We start from the raw sequence: 21289 nt of genomic DNA, 5'->3' as shown, positions 1-21289 counted from the left end.
TAAATGTTTATATATAAAGATATAAAAGATATTTATTATTTCATGTCAAATTGACAAGCTCTGTTTGTCTTTCTATAATATACCAGTATATTTTAATGCAATGTATATATCTGTATTTCAGTTTATCTAGATTATAATTTTCTGTATTTCGTATCAAAGATTCAACAGAATTTCGGATGTCCACCACAAAGCCCTCTTTTAGCATGGTAAGCCTGATACAATATCCCTGATAATTGGCTTTCCATAATCCTTTCAACACTAGAACACCTTATCTTATCCTCCTTCAATGAGTAAAAAGTCTGTAAAACAGTTTGTCGTGTGTTGCCACCTTTGTGACGTTTAATAATTTGTTTGAAATTCTCAAAAGTATTATTAACAATGACATATAATTTTTAGCAGACACAAAATATCAAGATGAGAAATAAACCAATTTTGTAAAGGGAGATAATCCAAGTTTACAGTAATTACCACTTAGAGTTAACAGAAAAATCATGAAAATGGGTCTGAAATTTTATATCTTTTTTACTTTACAATTTATCTTTTTTCAGCTTCAAAATTAATATTTTGAAAACTACTGGTTTCACTTAATGAATAGGGTGTGTAATTTTACGGTACTATATATTAAAAAGCTTAATCAAATAGTATTTGATTTTTCAACAGATTCTTCGATAATGGTTTCTACGATTCAATACATAGAAGTTAAAAGGGAATATCAAACCATTTTTACTCCACACACCATGGAATTCAATTAAGGACGCAGAAGGTATGATAATAAAAATAATATAGAAAAAAACTTTGTTATATGCTTCAAACCTACTCTTTACCAGCTAATATTGAAAGGAGCAATTATCCAAACATGAATGATTTTATAAATTCAATATAAGAAGTGTTTGGAAAAAAAACAAAGATTTTAATGATGTGATATCCCTAAAAACTACTTGAAATGTATGCTGATATATGATCGAACAATGAATATAAATGAACAATATCTTCAGTTATCATGTTAAGGAGAACACGTGGAATATAATCGGTCTATAGAGAATCCTTTCTTTTCCATGAAAGATGACCCCACAACTGATGATTTTAGAGGTCTGTGTTTGTTCTGCTCCCAATTTGTATATAGTTTAAATAAACTAACTGGAGCTTGTTCATTTTATCAATTTCATACACAATTTTCCAATGAATTAAATGTAGCCTGAAATGTTTACATGTAAAATTTGAACGCAACTACGAATTTGTAAAATAATTTTTTGACAATACTGCAGTGCATCTAATAAGCGCGGTTAAAGACAGGAAGGACCTAGAACTCCACTGGTAAATATTAGTTACCTGAGTACATTGATAAACGATATTTTCTCTAGAGAAGTGGACAGGCAAAAGCCTGTCCACTTCTCTAAACAGAATATTATTACCGGGTCAAATTTACCAGATAAGCCTCTCTTAAACCAAAATACATTTTACAAGGTGTTTACAAAATGAAGGTGTTTTATGTATGTACTTTGATTGTTTTAATTTTCTGTGTTCTGTTGTCCTCCTTTCTGGATGTACGGGTACCAGAACCTATTGAGGAGAAGTTCAGTATCAGGGTCATGGAGGGATGTATGAGAAACATCGGCCATTTTGTAAGTTGAATTTAATGTTTATTTCGTTCATTCGTCCTAGACCATACACAGACTTTACTGTTTATTACGAGCAAACATAATAAATGTAGGTTAGATATTATTTTGATTAAAAAAAAAGAAGAAAAACAAATTCTCATTGAAAAAAATGTTATTTAAATCATATGACTATTAGTCAGTAAAGATTAGTCCGTTTTGTATATTTTTTTTGCTTTTAATCGATAAGTTAACAATTTCAACACACTAAAACATACACAAACCAAAACCAAACAAACATTAATACATAAACAATAGTTAAATTTGTAGAAACTTCACATTTAATCTGACTAAATTTACACACTCGTGAGAAGCAAAGATAAAAGTCGTATCTTATCGGGGGGTAACACCTTTCGGACACAAAAAATGAAGACTACCTTTGTTGTGTTGGTCTCCTGTGTCCTGCTCTCCTTACTGTTAGATGTACGGGTGCCAGAACCCATCGAAGAGAAACTCAGTGTCAGGGTGATGGAATGATGCTTGAAAGGCATTGGTCATTTCGTGAGTCACATCCTATTCCTAAAAAAGTTGATGAAAGCACAATGATTAATGTATCCCTAACTTATTTGAGGAACATTTGGATACCCTGAGAGTATAAATATATGGGCGGGCGGATTCCCAGTTTGACGTCTTTGGTAAAAACTTTCGTGTCTTGTACTGAAAATCAACTATTATTCGCATCACCTTTTATTTGTTCGCGATTCGTCAGTTTGGAATCAATCTGCGAGGATTAATTTTCGAGAACGAGGAAACATTCACTAAAATTACAAACAAATCAAAAGTTCAAATTCAAGGCGATTTATATTCGCGAGTTAAACTAGAAATAAATTCAAAGGCAAAATATTCCTGTCTGAACCTACATGTAGCCTCTATTTAGTGCGCAACGTTTTGTGGTTAAATAAATTTGTGAATACAAACGTAAAATAACAAAACTAATAAATATTAAGTCAAATACCAAATAAGCAAGGCAGTGTTTCTACGGGGCTTCCGTAGTTGATTGGATGTAAAAAGAAAAAAAATGGTCTTTTTAGCAACACTTCAATTTGTTTTGTTTCGTCAGATAGGTGTTCTGATTGCTCTTGGCATAACGTTTTGTGGTTAAATAAATTTGTGAATACAAACGTAAAATAACAAAACTAATAAATATTAAGTCAAATACCAAATAAGCAAGGCAGTGTTTCTACGGGGCTTCCGTAGTTGATTGGATGTAAAAAGAAAAAAAATGGTCTTTTTAGCAACACTTCAATTTGTTTTGTTTCGTCAGATAGGTGTTCTGATTGCTCTTGGCATTACAAAACCATTTTCCCCAATGTTGAAAGGAATAGGTAGCAATGTCTACAGAGTATGTACTACAGGAAAACTTTGGAATCCAAAAGACAAAGATCTAAAGGTAAAGCATTATATTGTTTTATACTTGTATTTAAATACCAAAACATGCTTCCAAATTGTGTGAAGAGTAGTCGGAAAACGAAACAAACAAAACGAATTTTTTTTATATATATTACTTAGGAGTGTTGTTGAATACTAATATTGTTGTTAAGAAATTTTAAAATAAAAAACACGCATGAAACTTATTATAATAAATGTATTTTATCTAAATTACCGATATTCTGACAGATAACGGACAGGTTAATGAATGGGATACCGGTCCGGCTTTACGAGCCAGTAACATCTCTTCAGCAAACCAACAGACCTGTCTTTATATACATTCACGGAGGAGGCTGGACTTTTCTCTCTGTCGGTCAGTTTGAATTTGTCATATTTGTTTTAATGCTGCTTTTGTATGCTGGGATAAAGAATATATTATATTTTTGTATTTTTGCTTCGGTAACTTTTAATTTTCTTTTCGTAGATAACTATGACCTCTTTAACCAAAGACTTTCAAAGGAAACTGGTGTAGTTATCATATCCGTGGAGTAAGATAATTGGCTTACTTTATTATCTTATTTTCAAGATAGTTTTAGGACGATTATACACTAATATTTTTTTTTAATTTCATAATGATAGATTCTTTATATGGCATCAAAAATTAAGCCTACCTTTGGTCATTCACTTTTTTGAACTCAATTATGGCAAAGTTGACGCGCCTGTGATTTATCATTCAGCGAAAATACTGAGATGCAGAATATTACAATATTCACTGATGTTATTATTCATTTGCTTTTTTCAAGCATGAACAATTTTTCCCCTACAGATACCGACTGAGTCCTCAAAATCCCTATCCGGCTGGATTGGACGACATAAAAAATGTTGTTTCATACGTCTTCAATAACGCTAGGGATCTTGGAGTTGATCCAGGCCGTATTGCAGTAGGTGGAGACAGTGCTGGCGGGAATCTTGCTGCAGCAGTTCAACTTCGCCCTGAAATGCGCGGGAAAATAGCAATGTTGATTTTATTGGTGCCTGTTTTACAGGCAGTGAACATGAAAACAATCGGATTTATAGAAAATGTAGAGTATCTAAACAAAAGTATCAATGATCCACAAATGACAAACTTTTTCTTGAATTATCTTAATTTAGATCATTCATTGTGTGGTGCGTTTCTGAACAATCTTCACACGTCTGCTGATTTCAAACGAGGGAAATACAAGTTTTTGTTTGATCAGCAGACATATTTACCTGATAAATATATTCGATCCAAAGAGCTTAGACTAAAAAGACCTGAGGTTGAATATATTGGTAATGAAACTTTATTTAAGGAATTGAAAGATAAACTAACAGATCCTACCATCTTTCCTTTAATGGCATCTGATGAAGAACTGTCTCATTTCCCGTTTACATATGTTTTGGCTGCTGGATATGATTTGATCCGTGACGATGCAATAATGTTTGCAGAACGTCTTAGACACCTTAATAAAGACGTAGAGCTTTCACATATAGCTGATGGTTTCCACAACGCATTATTGATGTTTGATGGTCCTCTTCAGACGAATGTTGGCGTGAGAATAGTGAATGACATCATCAGAGTGCTTGAAAAAATATAGCAACATGTAGAGAGTGCTACCTATTTTCTTATTTTAAATAAAATGTTACAAAACATTTTTTTAAGATGAAGTGATATTGCATTACTTGATATTGTTATTGTAGCACAGAAATATACAATACCCGTATATAACGACAATTGAAAGTAACAACTCTTTAGAGGGTACATTTATACTACCATGTGGAAGAGCATCCTAAAGAACTACGTCAATGAATATACAGTGAAACTCAAATTCAGAATGCATTACCTTCCTTTGTTTATTCATCTGCTCCCTCTGAAAAGATAACCGGGGCAATGTAATAAATGAATGGTCAACAACAACAAAGCCATCGAGCTTAGATAAATACCAAATACAATAAAAATGTTAAAACTTGTATAGGTTTTCAAGTTTCATAGTAAGTATTATTCAACTTTAAAGCATAAGAATCTAAACGATGGTTGTAATAAATTATCGGTATTACATAAAAAGAGAATTGAAGAACACTATGATTATCGATTTAAAACAAGGTAAACAGTTAATCTGTGTTGACCAAACACAGGTTTCTAAAAACAAGTTGATGCAGGGTGATGTTTGGTGACAATTTATTGACTTTTAGTTGGTCCATAATCATGTATAAATTTCCACTGAATTAAGTTCAAAATATCCCACCCCCCCCAAAAAAAAACCCACAAACAGTAATGGTGGCCACCTATTTTTAGATGCCTGACAAAGACAAACGTTAACAGGAGTAATTTTAAAAATATAAAGAATTTGGTAAGTACGTAGCATTATCAAAATAACTCAAAAAATTATCTGATTGAAACGATTTTTTAACAGAAATAAAAAAGTTCTTCAAATAATTTTTACTTTAAAGATATTAATATCTTGTGTATATTGGATATACTAAGCAGCCTTTGTTATAAAGTTATTGTCATGTCTATAACATTCTATTTTTTTCGGTTTGAGGCCTCAAACCATTCCAAATTTAGATTACTAATGCCTTTCATTCAAAATCAAAAGGAAACATTTAATTCTCGTACTGTTCGGGTACCTATATATACACAGATCATGGTAGAAACGGTAATTCCACTGTGATATACAAAAACTATTTTCATAAAAAGATTCTGAGGCCTTTCATCTGAGAATTTCTTTCTTTTCATTCCTGTTCTAAAAATAGTGTTGGTTCACAATGTGTGTCATATACTGGCAAATCAATTAACAGTCTAACTTCCTTATTTAGATAAACTCTGTTTCCCCCCAAAAATTATGTCATTTGATTTTTGTTCATAGTTAATTCTTTAAGATCAAAAATGAAAGTGATATTTTGGATAACAATTGCACTCCTACCCATGGGTAAGTATTGTTATTAATTTATGCTGATAGTCAAGAAATATATACATAAACAAAGTTTTATTTAAACTTTAAATGATACTCATGAGAAAAACAAATATATATCTGCAATTCATACCTTTAACATTTGCTTCAATACTTTTTTACGTCATTGATACTTTTTGTCAGTGTCATTCGGAAAAACACAAATGTTGACAACAGAGCACCCAATGGTGTGGCATGATGCGGACAAGATTTGTCACAAGAAATTTAATGGGACTGGGTACAGGCATCTGGCGGGTGATATACCAGACACGACCATGTTCTATAGCCTTCAGGTGATGAGGGACTACGAGAGTTTCTGGCTTGACAATATTGCTTATGACCTGGGATGTAGAGGCAAGAATAACAGAGTATGATCTTTGGCCTGGGGCCGTAAAACTCATACCAGCTCAATTTTGATCTCAGTCTCACTTTCAACAAAGGAATACATAGTGGAAAAGCGTGACAGAGATCATAAGTGAGCTCGTCTAAGTTTTATGGTCCCCAGGCTTGCATTGAGTTACAAAAAAAGTATTTTTGTGACTGACAATCCACACAAATGCAATCGAAAAATTGCTCTATACAATAAGCCTGTTTCTTTACGTGTTAAAAGATGTTTAAAAAGTAGGTATATTTACTTTTCTTTTCACTGTAAGGCATTTATTTATATTAATGAAACTATAAACATTAATATAACAATTCCAGTTTTTTTTTCTTTCTTTTGCTTTAGATGGAATATGTTCTCATGTAATAGAAAGGCATCGTCGATTCCTCAGCCACGATGATCTACCCTATCTTTGTCAAGATGGTGAGAAATCTGACAAGCACTTTAATCACTAATGCTTGATGAAATTATAATATTTAGAAAACCGTTTTTTCAATGTTAAAATATAAAATCAACAAAAAAAGTACCAACAACCAGGAAGCATTATCAACCTGAGAGGCATCATGGAACCTTCTAGATTATTTATCTCCTTTCTTAATTATAGCGAACGGAGAAGTAACTATACGAAAATACTGTAGACGGAACAATATTCTCAACGTCACTTATTCTATGATTGGGAAATTACGACAGGAAATCTCAAGATTTTTAGCCGGAGAAGAATTTATCGTCAACAACATTGCTTTAAGTACATATACATATGAATATTTTTTCATTTTTAAAAGGTTGTGAAACTTCCTTTCCTGATTAAAATAAGCAATTCAAATTTCAAGTTTATTAACCTATTTATAAACCATATTTATAGTAGTTTTGACAAGTTTCCATACAATATTCTCCATACGGATTAATTAAATTTTAAAAAATCGAAATAATAATCAAAAATTCAAATGGACAGCCCTTCGTGCCTTTGCTATAGTGTATATTGTAATTTAATACCGTATTTTAATATATCTACATGTAGATTATAATTACATACTTTTTCTTTCAAAGATTCAACAGAAGTCAAATGCACAATGGCAAGAAAGCATGGGAAAGAATTTCGGAGGATGTACACAAAATGTAATGAATTCCACAAAGCCCTTTGTGAGCATGGTAAGCCTGACACAATTTCTCTGAGAAATAGCCATTTGATTTATTCTATATTTTCCGTTGCTTTTCATAACATGGGATGTAAAATAAAGTTGTGTGCAATACACTCTTACCATATGTTGTATTACTCATATCATTCAAAGGATATCTTTTTTAGCTTCAAAATTAATATTTTGAAAACTACATGTTAATAGGCTGTGTGATTTTAAGGTATTATTCAAAAGTTAATAAAAGAGCACTATGATATCACTCATTTTCGTGAAAGGTTATTTTAACATTTTCGTTATTATTTGATTTCTTAACAGATACAAGTTATTCGATAATGGTTTCCACAGTTGAATATAGAGAAATTAAAAGGGAATACCAAATCATTTTTACTCCACATACTGCTGAGCCATGGAATTCAATGAAAGAAGAAGGTTTGATAGTAAAAATTAATATAGAAAGGAAACATAGTTATATGCTACAAACTTTCTCTTTACCAGTTAATATTGAAAGCAGCAGTGGTTTAGACATGAATAATTTAATAAATTTAATAAAAGAAGTGTCCAGTTAATTCAATAAAAAAAATTTTTTGTACGTGAAATTTCTACATGTACTCAATAGATTCAACAGATTCTAGAGGGTTTCAGGAAATAATCTGGACAAGTTTATCTACTGCTGTGGTCGTAATGGCATTTTCTATCTGCATAGGAGGCATAATTTTCTGCAAAAGGTAATTTATTTAGCAGTACAGAAATGTTTGAAAATTAACAAATAGGTGAATAAAATAATAATGAATATTATCTCATACATTAGAAAGGTTATTAAAATCTATATATTTTGCAAAAAAGAACAAATTACATGTATTTATTGCAAATATGCATTCGCAAATTCTTTTTTTTTTTTGTTGTTGTTGTTGATATAAACATAAAATCTCTTAAAAACAATATCTAAATAAATTAAAATCATTTATAGAAAGAATATTAAAATGGACAGTGTTTATGACACCATATTTATGCGTCCACGGGGTGGAGGAAATCGTTATACCATTCGTATCCCAACCGACCCAACCTCACCTATATCTGAACCAGCCAACGATCTGCTTCCGACATCTCAATCCGTAGTTAGAAACCCCACAGCAACTGCACCAACAACAAGAAACCCTACATCTCCACCAAGAGTCGACAGTGTACAGACAATAGCGTCATCTACTGTATCATCAGCAGATACATCTTCATCGTATGTGGACGATGTTCGTTATTACAGAAATTTTTCATATGAGACTCCACCAAGTGTAGCCCCGTCACAGGCTCCTATGATTGAAATTCAACCAAGTACACCAGCTGCTTCAACGTCCGGTGAAACATCTGGACGACTGTACTGTTCATCTTGCAGACGACACAGAAGAAGGCGGGATTTTCTACGAACGTCCTCAAACTGCACGAGTTGTTCCTCGGTGTACTCTGCATATACACAACCTTCATCAAGGTTAGCAGAGAGAAATATTTCACTTGATACAAATGATACGTCTTCCGTAAGATCACAGCGATCATCGAGAGACACAGATGATACAAACTCAATGAGGTCACATCGATCACATCGTTCCAAAAGAAGCCATCATCATGTTTCATCAAAGAAGTCTCGCAACAAGGTGGAAGAAGAATATTTTGATACAGGTCAGATAGACACCCCGGGAGTCTCCACTGAAACTGGACACGAGAGCGGAGGATCTAACCATTTACTCAGAAAACACAAATTAGGTAGTAAATTTTTCTTACGATGTATTCGGTTTTAACTCAAAATTATATATAAAGTTGTGTTCCTCTTGCTGATTAGTATTTTTTCTGAAAGCATTCTCCGCCATGTTTTTGAGCAATGATATTAGTCTTCGTGATATCCGGATAAAGCAGCAACACGATAAAATAATAATAAAGAGATGTAATATACTCGTATATGTATGAAAATATATAATACATATTTAATGACAATGTGGTAGATGAAATGAAAAGCAATGTTTGACAGTACAATTAAACAATCAATTAAGAATAGAAAGGAAATAAAATACAGAGAAACGTAGGCAACTTACATCTGAAGGCACTAACAATATTTTGTTTTTGCAGTGGATCGAATACAATCATCAAGCGGCTTCAGAATGGTCAAAAGGATGTTTTCAGTTGATTTAAAGTAAAAGAGCTAGAAATACCGACGCCAACTGCGAAGTAATTTGAAATGGAAGATGAAGACTCGAATTCTCTGAAAAAGTGTGTTCTGTTAGATTCTTTGAAGATACATGCTCATGAAATTAGCAAATAAGAAAACATGCCCTAGTAAAGATTATTGGTAGAGTGTGGTCCTCCAAAAGACCGAACAATATGATGACATACACGTGATCTGATCCTACACGTGATCTGATCCTATACATGATCTGATCCTATACGTGATCTGATCCTATACGTGATTTGATCCTACACGTGATCTGATCCTACACGTGATCTGATCCTATACGTGATCTGATCCTACACGTGATCTGATCCTACACGTGATCTGATCCTACACGTGATCTGATCCTACATGTGATCTGATCCTACACGTGATCTGATCCTATACGTGATCTGATCCTACACGTGATCTGATCCTGCAGAGGTCCATCTTTCATTTATATCATAAATGATCGTTTATATCAGTTCTTACTCTCGTAAAAAAAACCTTATATGTCTTCAAACAGTGAAGTCCGAAAATCAAGAAAGAAAGAAATATCACTATAATTCCAACAAATATCCAAAAATTAAGATTTTCAAGGGAAACGAATAAACATATTTAAAAAAAGATATGTTTTTATTTTGATAATTAACCAATAATTTACATTTGTGTAATAGTAGTGAACAGTCATGTGTTGTATCTGATATCAAAGACTTCTAAAGTAAAAGGGAATAAATCCCTTCCCATCACAACGATTTTGATATTTTATATGTCATCTACAGAAAGGATCATCGAGTGCATTCAAAAGATATTTTTTAATGAGATTGTATTTAAAAAGCACATATTTTGTTACTGTTTTCAATTTGAGAAAAAAAATAATTAAAATCCACATATCATAATTTAACATGTTTGAAATGTATACAGGCAACTTCGCCACATATGATCCTCATATGAAAGGCAATGCATATATGTGGATCATATGTGACTGAATTGCCTATGTAAATATCAGGTTTAGTATCAGAAAAATGCAGAATTAAACCTCATATAAACGCTTTTATTTTTTTTTCAAATATGTTTTTCTGTCCTGTAAATCCAAAATTATGGGTTTTCAATAAATCAGACGGTTGTGAAACGGAGTAAAATATTCACATGAATAGTCTCATCATACTGTAATAATTTGATAACAACCAAATGTTTTTAGTAAATTATTTGACTCTGTACGTACTTCAATTAAGGGAACTTTATCTCAGTGTTAAGCGATAAGTTTAAATTCAAATAAGTATCGGCTTGTGTACATGTTCTTCAAATCTTATTGATATCTTTTTTTGTAAATTGTGTGTTTCCGTTTCTCTTTCAAAAAATGAGGCGAAAGTATAAAATCATGTGAAATTTCCACATTTATTTCCCTTTTAGTATTTAAATTAATGCAATATTCTATGAGTTTTCCTTTCATGTGAACAATATTTATAAGTTAGAAATTCTGAAAACAAAAGTAGTTTACATGATGCATTAACAAAAGTATTACCAAGTGGTCAAAAATTGTGTATGTTCCTTATCATGAAGGGACAAATGGAATATCCATATACAATTAAGAATGACAAAAATGATTAAGCAATAAGTAATAAAACGCTAGATAACATTTCACTTAATAATAGAGTGTCATTGCTGACATGGTGTTTATATCGACCATAGTATTTGCAGAATCCCGACTCTAAACTTGGGTTTTGATGTTCTTGTATCATGAACGTATTTGTCAATAGTTTGTCTCGTTTTAGAAAATGTTCGTATGGAGAGCGTGTATCTTTGTAGCGAATTATCTGAAACACATGAACTCAAAATGCTGGTGATAATGGTATATTGCAACAAAATAAATTGAATATTTAAAATCTAAAATACGTGAGTTGTCGAATACAATTGTTTTCATCATTTTCATCATTAGGTTAACATTAATGAATTCATACAAGAAAAAAACTAAATAATAGTTTACTATTGTTAACTATAGTTTACTATAGTAAATCAAAGTGTAAAATTTATCACTATAGTAAATCAAAGTTTTCAAAATTTTCATTATAGTGTCATAGTGTTCACTATAGTAGATCAAAGTTTTCAAAGTGATCACTATCGTGTCAAATTTATCATTATAGTAAATCAAAGTTTTCAAACTTATCATGGTAGTAAATCAAGTTTTTTCCATAGTAAATCAAAGTTGCCATAGTGATCACCATAGTAAATCACAGTTTTCATTGTTATCACTAGAGTAAATCAAAGATTTAAAGTTATCACTATAGTAAATCAAAGTGTCAAAGTGTTCAATATAGTAAATAAAAGTTTTAATTTCATAGGGTTCACTATAGTTAACTACAGTAATTTATTGTTAACCATTGTATTTTCTTGTTAAGGAATATCCAAATTTGAAAGAGATGTGTTAGACTCTGGGTTGCCTCTGAATTCGAGTTCAAAGAGATAAACTACAGTATCGAACCAAGTAAAAATTAATATTGTTAATTAATAAAACTTCCTCAAGATATCTAAAGAAGGCGACGGCAGGAGTATCATTTATTTCTTGCAAAAATTTTTGAATATATTCTGCTTTATATTAATGCAAACATACGTCTAATATATAATAATGGGATTAAATGGTAACCATTAGAATTTTGTTTTGGAAAACTTGAATTTCTAATCTATGTAGATATTGTCTACCAAGAAAACCAAGCATCTTTTAAAATCATCCTTTATGTGTTCAAGATTCAAACAATGGCAGTGATACATATTTTCTACGAGTTGTTATAAAAATCAATGTCCCCGATAAGTATTTGTATAATAAGGAAGTTTGATTTTAAAAAAATAATTTCTGTGATTCAGAAAATTATAATTATTTGTGTGTTCATAACATAATTTTTCTGATGCTTTGTCTGCAAATACCTTGTGTGCCATATTCTTTATGTTTAAAAAAAAAACCACTGAGACAAACGTGTACTCGTACAAAATGCCAAGTTGATGATACTGTCTGATAAAGTAAAATATTACATGTATAATGTCTTACTTAACAAAAACCCCTGTTATGTTCAATACTTCTTTAAAATGTCAAGTACCAGAATCCTATAAAACTATATATATACAGAGTTGATGCTTTGGACTTATATACGTAGATGACAACTATTCACATCAAATAAAACATAACTTCCTTATCAAATTTAACTCTGTTTCCCTAATCATCATGTGTTTATATAGTTTTATTCCTCAACACTTTAAAGGGCGACATTCGAGGGGGTTTCAACATGAAATGTGGATTTTGGATTATATTCTTCTTTCTACAAGTCGGTATGCATTCAAAATTATTTCTTCATTTCAAAATTAAGATTATTTTAACATATTCTAAACAGCCAATGGCTTTCCGTTTTGTTAGCGTCATGTGGTAATGTCCAGATGTTGGTAACTCAGCACCCGATGACCTGGCATATAGCAGATACGATTTGTACAGAGGAGTTTAAGGGTGATGGATACAGACATTTGGCAGCTGATATACCAGATACCTTGGACTATAATCTATTGACGGTAAAGGACCATGAGAGTCTTTGGTTGGACGGCCTTATTTATGACTTGGGATGTCAAGGCAAGATTTAAGAGACTTATTAAAATATAAATGTGTTCTATGTGATTTTTTATCAACGCATCCGAATAAGAGGTAAAAGATCCCCTGCCTCTCAGATTCACACTTCATCTTCAGGATTCTGTATATATTTTTGATATCTTTAAATACCGGTATATCGACGGCGTATTGTCAATTAACAATGGTTACTTCCATTCTTATTTCGATACGATACATGTATATCCTGATGAGCTTGAGGTAAAAGATACCACAGAGTCTGACACATCTGTTCCATATCTGGATATTTTACTTGAAAAAGGTGTTAGTGGTATTCTAACAACCAAGCTCTATGATACAGTGATGATTTCACTTTTCAATCGTCAACTTCCCGTACTTATGCAGCATTATACCTTTATCACCTGCACACGGGGTTTATATCTCTCGGATATGCAAGAGACACAAACTGAAACGAGGCAAATTATTGACAAACAAGTTGATGAAACAAGAATATCAGCAGTCTCGTTTAAAGTCATCATTTCGTAAGATCTATGGTCGATACAATGACTTTGTCAACAAATTCAAATTATCATTGAGTCAAATGCTTACTGACGTTTTTCATACTAATCGTTAGTCCATTATTTACACACTGAATTGACGACGGATTTTCCCGTTATTTCCCGATCACGACAAGGAGCACACGGTGGGTACAACCGGTCGGCAGAGGATGCTCACTCCTCCATGGTACCTGATCCCAACTCTGATGTTTTGGAGGTTCGTGTTTTCTCCGCTCTTAATTTTTATTGTTTTTTGGACTTTTGAGCTCGACTACTGTTTGTTATCTCCATTTATTTCATTTTTGTATATAGGCTTTTTAGATTCCTTTCGTAGAATGCATATAATACACCATTTCTTAATATTGCCCCTTAATATCAGATTAGTATTTAAGTCATGAATTTAATTGTCTTGTTTTCTTATTTAGGTGATGCTTGTTCTTATGTGATAGAAAGACACAGACGTTATAACAGTCATCGACATCTCCTCAGTCTGTGTCAGGAAGGTGAGAAACTTGACCATTTACATATTTTATTCTATATAATTTACATGATAAAAGCCTCAAAATTAAGATATCTTTTACACTCTGATTTTTTTTTATTTTTAGAATTAAAAAGGTTAAAATAACTATTATTTTTTGGCAATGAATCAAAAACAGACTTTTGACATCATAGACAACTGCTTCCTCACTAAAAACATGAGAATCTCTTAAATCTTCCCCTCTCGTGATCGGTCATAAACAAAATAAATTCTGTTAAAATTAGATATGGAGATAAATAATTGTGATTCTAAACACAAGCACATATATCGGTATTTTGAAGGTGTAAGAGTTCCTCACTGAAAATATCAATGGGTTTTGGAGATAAGGTTTTCTGAAATTTTTGAATACCGATGGCAATTAATCGTGCTCCCTTATAAGCTGAAATACTTTTTTATATGTCAAATTTTTTTTCAAAGAGGAAATTCTATACATAACTTTCAGTGCAACATGTCAATTTATGAAGATAAACAACATAGTTTTGGAGTTTTTATTATATAATCCCTATATAATATAAGTTAAGAATTTCAATAAATAAAGATCATTTGTGCAGATCTATAATGCCTAATGAAACTGTGTACCATTTTAAAATTCAATTTTGAGGAATTACCATCAGACATTAAATCTTTGTTATTGTTTGATTATCACTTAGTATTGGGTCTTTGGTTAGCGATATGGCTGACATGTTTCACAACAATAGTAAGGTCATTGGTTTCATACCAATTTCGCTACGGATTACTCGGTTTTCTTGACCAAAACAGAGGGCTTGGGGAGACGAATTGACGACGGATTTTTCCGTTATTTTCTCGATCATGACAATGAGCACGCGGCGGATGTGACCGGTTGGTAGGGGATGCTCACTCCTCAATAGCACCTGATCCCACCTCTCATGTTTTGGAGGTCCGAGTTTGCTCTGCTCCTATTTTGTATTGTTTTATGACTTTTGAGCTTGTTTATTGTTCGTTATCTCCATATATTTCATCATAATGGATCGTAAACATCACCTTTTACATCAGTATAATTTATATAAGAAATTTGAGAAAAAAAATGTAAACTGAAGAAAAGAAGTATCCATGTCTTTTATAATCAATTTTTTACAGCACATGGTATGGGTGTAAAACACTGGCGTTTATGCAATAGCATCTCTAATATTACTTCAGCGTATATGATCTCAAAAATACGAAGTGAAATCGCAGGATTTGCTAGAGGAGAAGAATACATTATCAACAAAATTGCATTAGCAGGTAGTAAATTCATTAAGTCTTAGGACCAAGACACAAGAGAGAGTAAAGAAACCTCCCGCAACCGCCAGTTGCTCGACTCTTTACCTAAATATTGAAAGAATAATAATTACATAATGTTTTCTTCGTTATTGTTTATTTATTTTTTTTTGTAATAAGAAAAGACACATTGAATTAAAATATATGTTATTACAGTTTCTATTCAAACTTATGTATAAGTATCTAAAAGGCCCAATAAGGATTATGCAAATGTCAACAAAGTGATTGTCAGATTTCGAACTTTTCGATTTTTTGAGGAACATGTTTTATTTGATTTTGTTCAATTGATTTGAAATACTTATTTCTTAAGGAACTACACAAACTAAATGTCAGATGGTGCGAAAAGCTGGAAACAGATTTCAGAAAATGGAAACAAGTTGCAACGAATTTCACAAGGCCCTTTGCGAGCATAGTAAGATGATCTGAATTTAAGAATGTATTTTATTATATTTATTTTATCTCTTTATTTGTACAAGTAGTTATTTTAGGGATGTCAAAATTGTCAATAATTGATATTCGAATATTCGGTAGTAGTATTCGAATATATTCGAATATTCGATAAAATAAATAAATCTTGCATTATAATATTTATAAATCTTCACTCTTTTGTAAAGCAAGATATGTTTTATACTATTATTTTGGAATAAAAATACATAGAAAGTTTTGTAAATGCTCAGTAGTTATATTTTCAAAATATTTTACAGAATATATGAAGATTTTACATCCAAAATGTAATAATTTTTTTTTTTTTTGAAAATTCAAAAGATTCTTTTAGTAAGATCAAGATTAATTAATCGTCTTACCAAAGTCTACACTGATAACCCCTACAGATTTATACCACGAAGAACAATTATCTAATGGAGAAAAATTTGAAGGAATTACTTTTAGCTTATTAATTTCCTGCTAATGATTTTAAATGATATACAAGCATATGTAAACAAAGGATCCATGTGTTTACCATAAAACATGTGTCCTTTTAATAATACAAACTAATTGTAAGTATTCTAGGACATTGTTATACCACTAATTAAATGATCAAATGAATAATTTATATTATACAATAGATACACTCTTCACACCTTTAAGGTAATCCAAAAGGAGTGTCTTTTTTATTTTGTTTTAAATCAAATCATATTGCTGGTCAACAGTACGACTTTGATTCAATTTCTGATAAAAATTGTCAAATTTTTCTATCTTTAAAATGCCTGTATTCTTAAAATCCGAATATTCGAATCATAAATTTATATTCGAATATCAACTCATCGAATGAATATTCGAATATTCGAATATTCGTTGACATCCCTAGTTCTAATCATAGTATGAGTAAGAAACGCAAACAACAACCAACACCCCCCCTTTCTAAAAAATAAAAGAAGAACCCCACAAACAAACATACACGTACATACAAAAATTAATATAAAAAAACACAAAAGCCAGGCTCTTAATTTTTAAGTATTTTTACACATGTACTGTTGTCAGATAAAAAGCAATATATAAGTATAACAGAGAGCGGTCTAGAATCTAGAAACATCCGACAATCCGGATAATTGTTTCAGAAAAAGTAATTAATACCTGAATCACATTTATCATAGAAGTTAGTTCTAGAAATATTTTTAAATTCAGGTAGAAACTTTAATAAATTAGTAATAAATTCTAGGGAGTATTTTGAAAGGGGAAAAGACATGCTTTCCATTTGATTATGATGCACCATTATATAGATAGTTTTTCCTAATTTTTTCTATTCAGAAAGGTCATATACTGAATTTTGAATGTTAATAGATACAGAAGATTCAAATATGGTGACGACCATACAATATGGTCAGGAAAAGAAGGCGTCACGAACCATCTTTATACCACATCCCATTGATTCTGAGAGCAAACCTATTTGAAAAGAAGAAGGTACGAGATGAACCATATAGGAAGGAAACACTGTATCTTAAGTCTTTAAAACGCAAAATATATATTTAATGGTAAACGACAACAAACCACTTACATTTCAATTATAACTCCTGAAATAAATTTTTTTTCATCCATTCTCACCAGAAACAGGAGTATCTGAGGAGATAATTTGGACGATTGTCTCGGTAACTGTAGCCTTATTGTCGCTGTCCCTATGTATAGGGGGACTCATTTACTGCAGGAGGTAAATTTACTTTGTAAAATTCTAATTAATTAACATATATCAGTAAAGGTAATATATAAATATGAAATAGGTGCTATATATACCATTTTGATGAAACGTCCAAATTCTTCCCAGCATATTTACAAGTGATCATAACTGATAACTGACCAAATTTCTTTTGCTAACAGAAATAAGATCAAGCTGAACAGTGTTTATGACACTGTATTCAGGCGTCCACGGGGTGGAAATCATTACACTCTCAGAGTTCCAAACGATCCATCCTCACCTGTATCTGAGCCAACCAATCATCGTCTTCCTCCGGCAGCGCCACCTATCAGAAACCCCACAGCAGCTGCACCCATTATCAGAAATCCCACAGCTCCACCAAGAGTCGACAGTGTCCAGCAATGGACTACTCAAAACTGCATCATCAGCAGATACAACTTCGTCGTACGTAGATGATGTTCGTTATTACAGGAATTTTTCATATGAGACTCAACCAAGTGTAGCCCCGTCACAGGCTCCTAGGATTGAAATTCAACCAAGTACACCAGCTGCTTCAACATCCGGTGAAACATGTTGACTATTATTGCATCTTGCAGACGACACAGTTTTGGCGGGATTTTCTACTTGAAAACGTCCTCATGCAACAGAGTTGTTCCTCAGTGCACTCTGCATATACACAACCTTCATCAAGGTTAGCTGAGAGAAACATTTCACTTGATACAAATGATACGGCGTCCGTAAGATCACAAAGATCATCAAGGGATACAAATGAAACAAACTCTATGAGGTCGCATCGATCACATCGTTTTCGAAAACTTAGTCATCGCGGGTTGTCAAAGAAATCTAATAACAAGTCGGTCGCAACTGATATACAGACTGGTCTTTTGCTTCTCTTCGGATATTTCTACTCAGTGTCAGCTGGAAATCGCTTTGTTGATGAAGTGGTTTTTGAAAACATAAATTAGGTGATCAGTCCGGTATATCAAACAAGTTGTCCATATTGAAATCATTGTTTCAGTTAAGATAATGATTTCTATAAATAATTATGTTTTATCTTTTTGCAGTGGATCGTATACAATCGTCAAGCGGTTTCCAATTGGTTAAAAGGATGTTTTCCATTGACTTGAAGTGAAAACAGTAGAGAAGATACTGTTGTGTGTACTTTTTAAACTTGGTTAATTGTACAAGAGTAATTTAACTTAAAAGGAATTTCTTTCTTTGTTTAACATGGGAGAATGGTAGCAGAGAAAATACATAGCCCGCGTTTAAGTTGGTTAAGTAATATTTATTCTGCAATTTTACTGTTTAAATTTAAACCTGTATATATTATTGATATAAAAAGTGTAAAAACTAAAGAAAATATTGTATTTTTGATGCATAGTATCATTGAAATATAGTCACAGTTTTAAAAAACTGTACTTTTGTGATTACATATGGCTTTTAAAAACATAGATAAGAACGTAATGACAATACCCATCAACAGTACACGCTGCAATTAGTGAAGGTTTAGAGACTTTGTACATCGTTACCAACGCACCAACAATAGAGGAAACTAGAGCCGAGCTCGTTGCAAAGCAACGAATAGGTCTTCCGTTGGAGCTACGAACTAGAAGACGTAACCTTGAGTCGAGGTCAAAGGCCACATACTAGAGATATACAAGTAAAAAACCTTGTAAGAGAAGCAACTTACAATGTTTAGCTAGGAAAAAGACTGTAAAGGAATACTTGTATGTGTGACCTTGATCTTTTCAATTGACCTTGTGCTAAGCAATAACTAACTCTCGTTAGAGTTAAAATTGAGATAAAAAGAGTTAGGTCAAGGTCGAAAGAAAGGCCAAGTTCAAAAATGGTGATGCCATTAAATAGCTCTCATCAATATGCATCAACATGTGAAGTTTGATAACACCATTTTAAATGGCATATTTAAAATTGAGCTAAACACTAATTTAAGAAAAGTGCGGTATATACATTTATTACACACTTAGTAATAAATACAGGTTTTTTGCATATGCGATATGGCTGACGTCACAGTAGCCGTATCAACCCTGCAGGGCTGATATGGATTTGCGGGGCTGATATCCGTATCAGCCCTGCAAATCCATATCAGCCCTGCAGGGCTGATGCGGCTATTGTGACGTCAATATCACACCCTTAGTAAATTAAACCACAAAACAGTACTTGTGATCATACACAATTTTTGGTGCGTTCATATTCTCTTAATTTTAACTTTTTGAAAATAAGGTTAATCTTAATTTACAAATACATGTAATACTATAGAATATTTTCAAATGACGGATCAAGTGCATTGAAATAGAATTAGAAACAAACCCAAATCTTATGAGACATTAGACTATGTATATGTATGTAAGAAGTCCATGCATGATTATTTACTTACTTTCTTCTCAACTGTATTTTATTACTAAGTATGTAATAAATATAATAAAACATACCCTTTTCCACATCACATCCTGTATCAGCCCTCGACCAATATCAGCCCTCGGGCCTTCGGCCCTCTGGCTGATATTGGTGTCTCGGGCTGATACAGGATGTGATATGGAAAAGGGTATGTATTATTCTCTATGTACATGTATATAAAGCCAAGTTTTAAAAAATGTTAATGCAATTGCATAACTCTAATTAATTTCTTTCAGTATATAAAGATTGATAAAAATATCTTGGATAGTTTGTTTGAAACTGAGCTTTGAACTGAGCTAAAGGCAAAGTGTGACAGAAGGAGAGACGGAAGGACAGAAAGTGGGAAGGATGGAAGACGTCCGACAAACAGCAAATGCCTTGGCCATATTCATGGCAGTGCATAACATGTCATGTATGATTATTGGTTTACATAAAAATAGGTCGTAACTTTCAGTCTCGGAATTCAACCCTTAAACTACATGTATACATGCATGTACAAAAACAAATCAACCGACTGACATTCTCTGCTTAGAAGGAAGACATTGTATTCATTTTAAGGGATGGGTTAATTATAGTGAATAGTGAGAAGAATTTAACAACCTGTCAGTCCATGAAACATTATTTTGGAATGTCTGTATACAGCTGCGTGGCTTTTCTTAGAATGAAATTAGTATTTTTTGAAATATTTAAATAATTCTTTTGTTGACGCCGTGATATATTTGATAGGCTGTATAATAGCTGTTCGGATATAGTGCCGTTTGAAGGTCCAAAACCTTTCTTTTAATATAACCAAAGGTTTTAGTGATCTTTTTTCTGTAAAGTCGAAATGCATGGGAGAAAGAAAGAAACGTATGGGGTCGTTCAAAAACAAATTAATGAGTTGTGTTTGTCATCTATACAGACACTTTTTTCTTCCGGTTTTCCTTTTTTGTGAATTGCCGTTTATTTTGTTAACAAGCTTGTGTTCATACCGCTGTTCATACGCGCTACCAATGTGAGAGGAGAAAAATTAATCTGAAATGGGGGAAAACAGGCCAAACAGGCAGTTGAACATGAATACATAAAAAAATTGTGAGAGCCCCAATG

General features: G+C 32.3%; 2 protein-coding genes and 1 pseudogene across 3 annotated transcripts; all 3 read left to right on the top strand.

Annotated features, from left to right (window-relative positions):
- Positions 1-2902: 2902 nt before the first annotated feature.
- Positions 2903-4697, top strand: LOC134269846 (neutral cholesterol ester hydrolase 1-like). 2 transcript variants are annotated; one of them, XM_062752042.1, is made up of 4 exons: positions 2903-3045; positions 3273-3396; positions 3508-3571; positions 3850-4697. In XM_062752042.1, the coding sequence occupies exons 1-4, from the start codon at positions 2965-2967 to the stop codon at positions 4637-4639; spliced, it is 1059 nt and encodes a 352-aa protein (XP_062608026.1). In that variant the 5' UTR covers positions 2903-2964; the 3' UTR covers positions 4640-4697. The 2 variants fall into 2 exon arrangements, with proteins under 2 accessions (XP_062608026.1, XP_062608027.1); XM_062752043.1 differs by lacking the exon at positions 3273-3396 and having other exon boundaries at positions 2918-3045.
- Positions 4698-5835: 1138 nt separating this feature from the next.
- On the top strand, positions 5836-9907 carry LOC134269848 (uncharacterized). The gene is made up of 9 exons (XM_062752044.1): positions 5836-5971; positions 6137-6346; positions 6720-6797; positions 6979-7119; positions 7422-7523; positions 7826-7939; positions 8115-8235; positions 8478-9262; positions 9623-9907. Exons 1-9 carry the CDS (start codon positions 5929-5931, stop codon positions 9688-9690), a joined length of 1662 nt encoding a protein of 553 aa, XP_062608028.1. The 5' UTR covers positions 5836-5928; the 3' UTR covers positions 9691-9907.
- Positions 9908-12858: 2951 nt separating this feature from the next.
- LOC134269847 (uncharacterized) lies at positions 12859-18920 on the top strand (annotated as a pseudogene).
- The last annotated feature ends 2369 nt before the right edge of the window (positions 18921-21289 follow it).

The sequence above is a fragment of the Saccostrea cucullata genome, unplaced genomic scaffold (assembly GCF_032062105.1).
Source record: "Saccostrea cucullata isolate Sc308-1 unplaced genomic scaffold, CSIRO_AGI_Scuc_v1 ctg3768, whole genome shotgun sequence".
NCBI classification, from domain to species: Eukaryota; Metazoa; Mollusca; class Bivalvia; order Ostreida; family Ostreidae; genus Saccostrea; species Saccostrea cuccullata.
Note: the sequence above shows the minus strand (reverse complement) of the source record. Positions and strands in the feature narration are given on the sequence as shown.

Coding starts and splice junctions, on each gene's coding strand:
- LOC134269846 (XM_062752042.1), top strand. CDS start 2,965: ATGTTGAAAGGAATAGGTAGCAATGTCTACAGAGTATGTACTACAGGA. Junction 3,046..3,272: donor CAAAAGACAAAGATCTAAAG/GTAAAGCATTAT, acceptor ATATTCTGACAG/ATAACGGACAGGTTAATGAA. Junction 3,572..3,849: donor GTAGTTATCATATCCGTGGA/GTAAGATAATTG, acceptor TTTCCCCTACAG/ATACCGACTGAGTCCTCAAA.
- LOC134269848 (XM_062752044.1), top strand. CDS start 5,929: ATGAAAGTGATATTTTGGATAACAATTGCACTCCTACCCATGG. Junction 6,347..6,719: donor TTATGACCTGGGATGTAGAG/GCAAGAATAACA, acceptor CTTTTGCTTTAG/ATGGAATATGTTCTCATGTA. Junction 9,263..9,622: donor ACTCAGAAAACACAAATTAG/GTAGTAAATTTT, acceptor TTGTTTTTGCAG/TGGATCGAATACAATCATCA.